Below are 9,115 nucleotides of genomic sequence, written 5' to 3'. Positions count from 1 at the left end.
CGGGGATCGTCAAAATGGATATTTCGGGTGTCTGTACGTTCCTAGGCATATATCCACGTGTGGTCGGGTTGAAAAATAAACTCAACATTCATTCGGGGGTGAGCAAAATGGAAATTAAGGCCGATTTTTGAGTGAAATTTTTTTCGCGAATACAATACTTCCTTTTCCTTGTAAAAGGAAGAAAAAATATCTTAACACTAGAATATTTAAATGAAAAGAGAAAAAAATAACTGTTAGAGTAGGCATAAAATTGAGCTTATACCTGCAGTTTTTGCATCCCGATAGACGATGCATTCAAAGCAAGAAAAGAAAATGTTAAAATTATGAAAACAGAAAAAAAGGCATGTAACTCTGTGCTCTTATTTAAAAAAACAGAATGCCAAATTTTCACCTTTCAAAGAACTTTTTTGATCCCAATATAAAAAATAAGTCTCATGTATGAATGGTGGAAGAGTCAATAAACATTAATTTTTATGAGTCTTCATTATTAAAATATGTTAAAAGAGTATTTTTATTTAAGTTTGTACTGAGGCTTTTAATTAAAATGATTTTTTTTCTGTGAGAAAAAAAATTGTATTCCTAAATGCATTAAACCAGGAGAAATAATGCCTACATTGGAAATCAAAATGATTTTCTTAAAACATACTTGTTCTTTTCTGTAATTGTTGTCACTGATACATTAGGTAAATAAATTACAGGATTTGAAACTATTTTTCAATTCTTTAAACAAAATATCCGTTGATCTTTTGATTTTTAAAAATTTGTATAATGTACATTAGACTTATGATTCATTTGTAGATACTGCAAAATACTTTCCTTGTTTAAGAATGCGTGATTTTAATTTTACTTTTTTTTATTTATAGTAGATAGCTATGATTATGGGGAAATTAATTTGCAATAATTTATTCTTGGTTATTTGTAATTAATACTGTCTGAACTATCACAGTGAATTATTTCATTGATTATTTATATCAAGATCCATTTATGTATTGTATTTGTTTAAATAGTTTAAGACTTTCAAACAATATTCTCCTATAGAAATCTCTAAGTATGAGGAAATGAAATTACAAGATTTTACTTTTAATTAATTACGAAGAAATTAGGTGCAAATATAAATATATAAACATTCCTTAACAATTAATTCATAAACATTCACGAGTTTTCTAAAATAAAATTGTTTTTCTTGCAAATAGTAATAAAAACCAGATAAACCTGGTTTAAACCAAAAAAACCTCGTTTAAACAAAAAAAAAAGGTTTAAACCAAAATTAGGTTTAAACCAAAAACAGGTTTAAACCAAAAAAACAGGTTTAAACAAACAAAACAGGTTTAAACAAAAAAAAACAGGTTTAAACAAAAAAAAACAGGTTTAAACAAAAAAAATGGGGGGGGGGTGAAAAAAAAACCTGCTTACGTAGTATCTCACCTATAGGGCCGTTCACATGACGTTTTTCTACCTCGCATTTTCTCGCTCCGGCTCTGCAAAAACCCGGATCGAAAAATTCCTCATTCACATGTGAAAAGCTGGTTTATCCCAGAGAGCGGATTTACCCAGCATCCTTTGCGCAAATCCTAAATGGAGGAAGTAAACCGTCACAGTTGGCGCAGTGCATTCTGGGTAACAACCCGGCTTTTCTCCTACCCCCAAGCAGGAGGAAAAAAATTCCAGCATTTCCCCAGCAAATAACCGGCTTGTGGTCGAAAGCAGGGTTTTTCCTGGGTCGAAAAGCGTCATGTGAACGGCGCTAATCATAGACTAATAATAAGAGTAGACCGAGCTATGGCAACCCTTTTGCTGCTCATAAACCAAACCATGTGACTGGTGGATATCCTAGCAACAGCGTGCGTTAATCGTAGCAGACGATCAACGCCAGCGCGAAATAAAATAAATAGAATTTATGGAACACGGAAGATTGATCTTTTATGGAGTCCGATTTGTAAATTTGTTATTCTAAGTTGTAAATATTTTGTTAATATAGTGAGTTTTTCGTTTAGATAGTATTGTGCATTTTCTTTAGTCAATTTCAATAACTCTCTAAGCAATAAAAGATGCAAGCGACCAAGAAGAATCAGCAAACGGTAAGATTTTTACCTACACTTTCAATTTAAGATACCGATTAGTACATTTTTGCGTTAACGCAAAACGTTTACGCCATTTCGTTCACGCCAACGCTGACAGCTCCAAATGAAATAAAAGCTACCGAAAACTGATCAAAAACTATTACTAATGTCAAAATAATGCATAACTAAAAGAAAAACAGTTCAATCTCTGCACCTAAAGTTTTTTTTAATGAAAACACATTGTCGTAAAATACATGTCGAGTGCCAAACTGTAGATAATGCTGCCATCTAGCAACCATGCTGCCAAAGTCTTCGCCAAGCCCTTCCACTAGTCACATGATACATCTATGAACCAATTTTCTTCATCAGCAAGAATGAGAAAGCTCGGTCTACTCTTATTATTAGTCTATGGCGCTAATGAGACATCTGCCTTGTCCGTGCAGAGTTGAAATGTTTTACCTCTTTGGCTAATTTTTCAAATCACCGCAAGATGATTTCAAGCTCCAGAACTGCGTATTATTCAACCGTCTAGCAAAATTATACCAAGCTACGTTCGTAAAGCTTTTGAAGAACAAAACTACTACAACTTTCATTTTATTGCTGTGATACGAAATCGCTATTGTATTCTTGAAAGCTGTGAAATCTGTTAAGTATTGTTCACGGATTCGGTTTATTACGATCATTCGAAAAACTATTTTATGAACATGTAGAAGGCAATGCGGAGGTTTTTTTTTTTTTTTTTTCTTTCGCGGCGTAAAACAGCAGCCAAGCGAAAGGTAGTTACAAAATTCATGCAATGAGCTTATGCTGGAACTCAAGTCTTGATGTATTTTTATCAGCAAAAATGTTCTTGATCTTTTAAGATACGAAAAGGCATGAAGACTACTTCGTTTATCATAAAAAAAAGCGTCAGTGTAAGAACATATTCTTGATTTTATTTCCTCTCCAAGTTCTAAAAATATCTTTTCTCCAAAAATAATTGAAAAATTTCTTCACAACTTTATTTTCTGAAGTATATTCTTACAGTAAAATAAAATAGGCCAAAAAACAACTGAACCGTTTATTTCAAGAATCAGTGAAAAGCCGAGTTTTCTAATTTCACGAAACAAAAATATTTTAAGTTGCTCAATAGGTATTCCAGGACTTCTTACTGTAAGAACTATACTTAAATGTGTATCCCCATCGGTTTAAAATATTGTAGTCCTTATCGAAAAACATTACTATGATCCTAAAAATGCTTTTCCGAAATTTTAGAACATGGCTTTGCCTAGTTTTTGAAATGAACAGTTCAATTAAGAATTTTTTTAAAAAATGGATGAACTAATTCTGTTTATTTCACCAACTATCTAAATACAATTTTATAAAAGTTTCGAAAAATTAACCCAAAAGTATTTGAAACGCATTAACGCTTTTAATTGCGGTTAAAAGTCATCATTAGTAGAAAAATTCAATAGCATCACTAATATGAATTTTTATCGCTTTTTCCAAAGCGTCGAATTTTTTTTAATGGTCCATTTTATTTCTCTCTCCTTTTATCAATCCGACCTTTTCGGTGGTGGCTCGGTAGTTCACCTAATTTCGCGGATCCAGCACTTTTAAAATGTGAGTCATCCCATTAACTCAGCAATAACAGTAATTCGACATTTCCTCGATTTAGCACTTCTAGTATTTCAACATTTCTCCAATACATAACTTCCATCAGCTTGACTACACATTTTTAAGCGCTTTAAAGATATAAAAATAATTCTTGGTAAAAATTTCAAAAGGCACTCATAATAAATACACTACAGAATTCTTACGCCCCACGCCGCAAGCAACATCTGGAAACTTTTTTCCTCTTCGAAAACACATTACGGGCCAGATAATGCTTTTAGTTTTGCTGCTCTTTCAGTGGAAGAAACCACAGAACTTCTTCGGGAGACGAGTTGCTTTGAAAAGGGGCTTTTTAAAGGGAAGGTAGCAGGTGGGAAGTTAGCAGAAACATTTCCCCAGGTGTAAAAAGGTCAAGGGCGGAAGGAAATTCTCCGCGCACTTGAATCTTACGTGTCCAGACATGACTGGTTTATGATGTCGAATTGTCATCTCTGTTATGATTTGTACCGTCACTAAAAATGGTCTCAGTTTTGCGTTTCACGAGGATGTTTTTTTTTCTCATGACAAAAATGGTAAATTTAGAAACATTTGTCAAGTTTTTTTTCCCCGCTTATCTTAGCTGCCCAGTTTTGTTCTTTATTAAATTGAAGTAAAGGGTTTTCAATTTTAATAATTTTTAGATTCCTTTTCTTTTTTCGGAATTACTATTTAATTTAATTCATAACAAGTCCGCCCCCCCCCCCATTTTTCTTCTTTCTTGATTTTTTTTTATAGTAAAACGTGCACTCGAAGAATTTTGCAACATAAGAGCAAAACAAGCAAGGGTGTACTAGTGCGGTAGGGGGGGGGGGGACAAGCTGGTCCGAACCTCCTCAGAAATTATACAAACACGGCTTTGATACAACGACAAATTCAATGCCGGTTTGAATAAATTTGAATTGCATACACGTGATTTTGAGTTTCAAAGAGTGAAATTCATAAATTTTGAAGGTGTTCCTTGTACCTTCGAAAAACTTGATACAAATTTTCATGGCAAGTTTACTACACAACATTGGATTTATCTTTTTAGTCAGATAAAATAAGAGCAATGTTATGAAATAGTTTTTACACGAATTTCCTCGCAGCCGAAACGTTTTACAGACGTCGAACAATTATGTAAATACGATGTACGAAATACTGTTATTTAGCGAAAATGCATTTTTTTAGTTTAAGAATTTGGGGTACAACATAGGCATACCTCCTCGCGTTTTACCCTGGGCAATGTTTTAATCGGGAAAATTGTCTATACTTTCGGCATGTCCACCTGATATTGGCGTGCCAGAGGTCACATTGGGTTCATTTTTGAGTTCTCCAAGCTTCTGATTGTACTTTGCTATTCGCCATTAGAAATTTTTAAAAATGGTAAGACATTTTCGCTATACCAAATCAATAAATAAAAAAGAAAACTCAGACGTTATTGGAACAAATCAAAAAGTACAAATTAGTCGTCACATTTTTAAACTGAAGTAATTCTCCGCTGTACCTATGAACAAATAAAAACTTGCTGATTGCGTTTATGCAGCAGGAATGTCAAACCCTGTGTGTGTGTTTTTTTACAATGTCTAATCCTTTTCTACATTCATCAAAAAGTTTCCACGGCTTCGGTAAAAAAATCGATAAGAAAGTGAATTTCTAATAAACTTCCTTGTAACATTCTCTACAAGCTGGTAGCCAAGAGCAAGTGGCGTTCCGTGAGATGTTTTCTGAATGACACACAAGAGTTGGAAAAGGGAGGGAGGGAGAAATCAAGAACGTACGAAGGCCTGAGGTAATGGGGGGGGGGGGGAGATGGCGAATGTTTGAATACTGAGGTTTACCACGGATCTTGATCCATATTCAAGATACGTAAACAAATATTTTGGGCATACGTTTACATGTTGAAGAAGTTAAAAGCGTGTCTCTGTATAAGTGACTTCACAACTGCCAAGTATTTTTCCGAATTGTTGTACCTTTTACAAAATGAGAAGATTGATTAAAAGAGTAGAATTCATCAGATTTTTATTTAGTGTGTTTAGCGGTAGGACCAGTATTTCTGAATTTCAGCTTGAGCTCAAAAAGAGGAGATGGGCAATTTGTATGGGGGCTCACGAAAGCCAAGTTCCTGTACTTCTTTTCCAAGTCAATGTGAATTTTTGCTTTTAGTCGACAGAATTAACACTAAGTAGGGGTCGGGGTCGTCTATGAGTGATGTAACGCTTTGGGGGGGGGGGGGGGGCGTTGTGACCCTCCTGCCAAATGGATGCCGGAAAATGACATCGACATCATTTAGGGTCAGCCCTTTGGTTAATTTTTGCTACGCATCTTTTAAAGAAGTATATCGAGGATAAAAGCAATTAATACCATGTGGTTTCTGAATATTTCTTGATTAAATGTGAAGTTAAGCAAAAATTAAACACTTTTAGCAAATAAAATTATTAAGTAATCGGGAATTTAAACTTTAAAGGGCTTATGGGTATGTAAACACAGCTCAGTGCAAGGGGAAAATGTTCGTAAAAACGTTACCATTCGAACCCAATTTGGTCCAAGACAAAACTGCAGCAATTTAAAACATTTTGAATGCTTTCCAAATGGGTTTCTTCATGTTGAAATACTATACAAGTTGATCTATCAAAGAAAAAAAAATATGTGATTTTTCGACGCCAAAATATGAATGATGCCCATAAACAAAAATTTACGATAAAATGCATATTCGTAAACATTCCATTCTTCATCATACATATACTCAACGAAAGGAATAATTTTAGATACGGATTGAAAAGAGCACAAAATAGCAAAATTGCAACACTAAAATATATTTACAAACATTTAAACAAGGTAACTTCCTGAATTACCAGGCGTCAATACTGACACTGCGATAGATCATGCAAATACTCATCAGCAAAAGTAAGATCTTTTATGGAGTTACAAGAATTTTTAAATTTAATAGACAATTTTCTTTAAAAAATTTCAAACATATTTTAACAAATATTAAGCGAGAATACAAGATAATAATTCACATATATTTCCAACCTTAAGGGTTGGTCTCATTCTCAAATATTATTTAGGTTTAAAAACGTGTTGTGAAATTGTAGTGGGGGAAAAAAATCAAAATCTTACCTTGCCAAGAAATTTTCCTTTCAAATAAGTTGTCTTAGTGCCTGGGTCTATGATGTATTCCGGCACATCTTTTGGTATTTCCACAATTTTGGGCCTCGGCGGCTTAATAGCGAGCATTTCGGGGGTCCTATTGACACCTTTCGATAACCAGTCAGCTTTTACCACATCCACGGGGGTGAGCAGAGTCGTCTGCACTTTCCCGGGCTGCCCCATGCTACCGAACAAAGTGTTTCTTTCAAACGATCAACTATTTTTCACATTCAAATTTCGCTCCTCCTGACAGTTGCGAAATTAACAAACCGGGAGTTTCGAACTCACATCTGGAAGTCGGACGCTTCCGTTGAAAATGAGTTTTCTCGGAACACGCGAAAAATGAAAATAGCACTATTCGTTCCGTTACGAGGAGGAAATTTGTGGATTTCTCCTTCCAAGTTTGATTGTTCGGAATATTTTGTCGCAAGTGTCAACCTTTCTTCCGGCGTCCACTCACCCCCGCATTTGAAATGAGCCTCGTGTGAGTCACACTACGAAATGGTTGTTCCATGAAGAGTTCAACGCAAGCGATTACGCCGAACGCTGACATGTGCTATGGACGCGAACAAATACCGACTTGGCTTTAGGTGCTGTCCGGGGTTACCAGGTAGAATCCACTTCTGCTCGCCAACTCGCTGTCGCCAAGTGTTTGTTGTCTCCCCGATTTGTTACAACCCAGTGATTTCTCAGCAGATTTCGACTCGGTTGCAGAAAAGAAAGCTCTTTCGTTGAAAACAAACGAATTAAAAGGCTTTTCCCCCTGTATTGTCCACTGTCAGAAAGATGTCATTCTAATTAGCTACGTTTGCCTTCAATTAGCGTCTGATTTAAATTTTTATTTGTAGTATATTGTAATAAAATCGTGCTTTCCATTTAACTTGAATTCGTTAAATTGTGTTGACGTACCAGTGTGGATGGTTGTGCAAAAATAAAAAATAAGTAAAGGGTCCAAATGAAATGTTACGCAAAATAAAAGAAAAAAAAATAACTTGAATTCTGAAACTTGGAATTCAAATTATGTTTTTCGCAATCACGAGTTGCGACAAGGCCCTACTCATTGGGGGGCTATTGTTTCTAGAAACAGCTCCTGTCCCCCCAAGCCTACCCCTCCTCCCTGGCGGTTGCGTGTGTATAGTTGTGTGTGTGTGTGTGTGCAGGCATGTGTGTTGTGTAGACGCGCGTGCGTGCATGTGTAGGCTTGCGTGTGTGCGTAGATCTGTGTGTATTCACGTAGGCGTGTGTGTATGTGTGTAAAGGTTTGTGTGTATGAGCGTGTGTGTATGTGTGTAAAGGCTTGTGTGTATGAGCGTGTGTGTATGTGTGTGTGTGTGTGTGTGTGAATATGTGTGTTTGTAGGACATGGACGCCATCGACCAAGAGAAACGGAGTCCAGGAGGCAGTGCTCGGAGTCGCGCCTGCAGAGGCCGGTGGGCGATGATGCTGGGGTCCCTGGTCCAAGCTGAAAAAGGAACCACAACGCCAAGGACGGTCAAATAAGAACAATAAGCAATCGTGATTTCTCAAAAAAAAAATTTGATTTGAATTTTTGGCATCTTGAATTTAAATTATGTTTTTCGCAATCACAAGCGTGTGTATGCGCGTGTGTGTTTGCGTAGGCGCATGTGTGTGTGTGAGTGTATATATGCATGTCTGTGAAAGAGTGTTGTGTACGCGCGTGTGCATGTTGGCGTTCGTGTGTGTGTGTATGTAGGCATGTGTGTTTGTGTCTGTGTGCAGACATGAGTGTGTATGTGTAGGTGTGTGTGTGTAGGTGTGTGTGTGCGTGTGTACGTGTGTGTATGTATGCTTGTGTGTGTAGGATATGGACGCAACCTGGACACTGTCTTTGCAAGAGGAGCAGGCATCGTGAGGACCCGGTCGACGGTGATGCTGCAGAGGGTGCTGACGGGAAAATAAAATCAGCGTAACATCAAAAACAGTCAAATAAGAACAACAAGCAATCGTGATTGCTCAAAAAAATATTGTCAACAATAAACTGAATGATTTTTTTTTTTTTTCGTACAAGATGGTAAAAATTACAAAATTTAATTCGTTTTCACTGCGCCCCGAACTTAAATTTATAGGAAGGCGGAAATTTTCAATGGAAGTCAAAGTTTTACCGAGTGATAAAATACGAATATGCTCGCAAAAGTACATCAGGGCATTTGCAAATTTGCAGCTAAATTCGGAAAACTTCCAAATTTTCCGAGTCGGTGACAAAATTGGTCGAATAAAATATTTTTTTGGAGGGACGGGGGTGGAGGTTACAGTAATTTCTCGTGACCTCCCATCGG

The 9,115-nt window shown here is 36.2% G+C and overlaps 1 protein-coding gene across 1 annotated transcript in view; it reads right to left on the bottom strand.

The window, feature by feature from the left end:
* Nucleotides 1–7,283, bottom strand: part of LOC129221552 (serine/threonine-protein kinase PLK1-like) — a 308,268-nt gene extending 300,985 nt beyond the window's left edge. Inside the window, exon 1 of the mRNA XM_054856046.1 lies at nt 6,789–7,283. Within this exon, the coding sequence (XP_054712021.1) occupies nt 6,789–7,001 (213 nt within the window). The 5' untranslated portion in view covers nt 7,002–7,283. The remainder of the gene's footprint in view (nt 1–6,788) is intronic.
* Nucleotides 7,284–9,115: the final 1,832 nt, after the last annotated feature.

The sequence above is a fragment of the Uloborus diversus genome, chromosome 4 (genome assembly GCF_026930045.1).
Source record: "Uloborus diversus isolate 005 chromosome 4, Udiv.v.3.1, whole genome shotgun sequence".
In the NCBI taxonomy this organism is placed as follows: domain Eukaryota; kingdom Metazoa; phylum Arthropoda; class Arachnida; order Araneae; family Uloboridae; genus Uloborus; species Uloborus diversus.
This window is presented reverse-complemented; position numbering and strand designations above follow the sequence as displayed.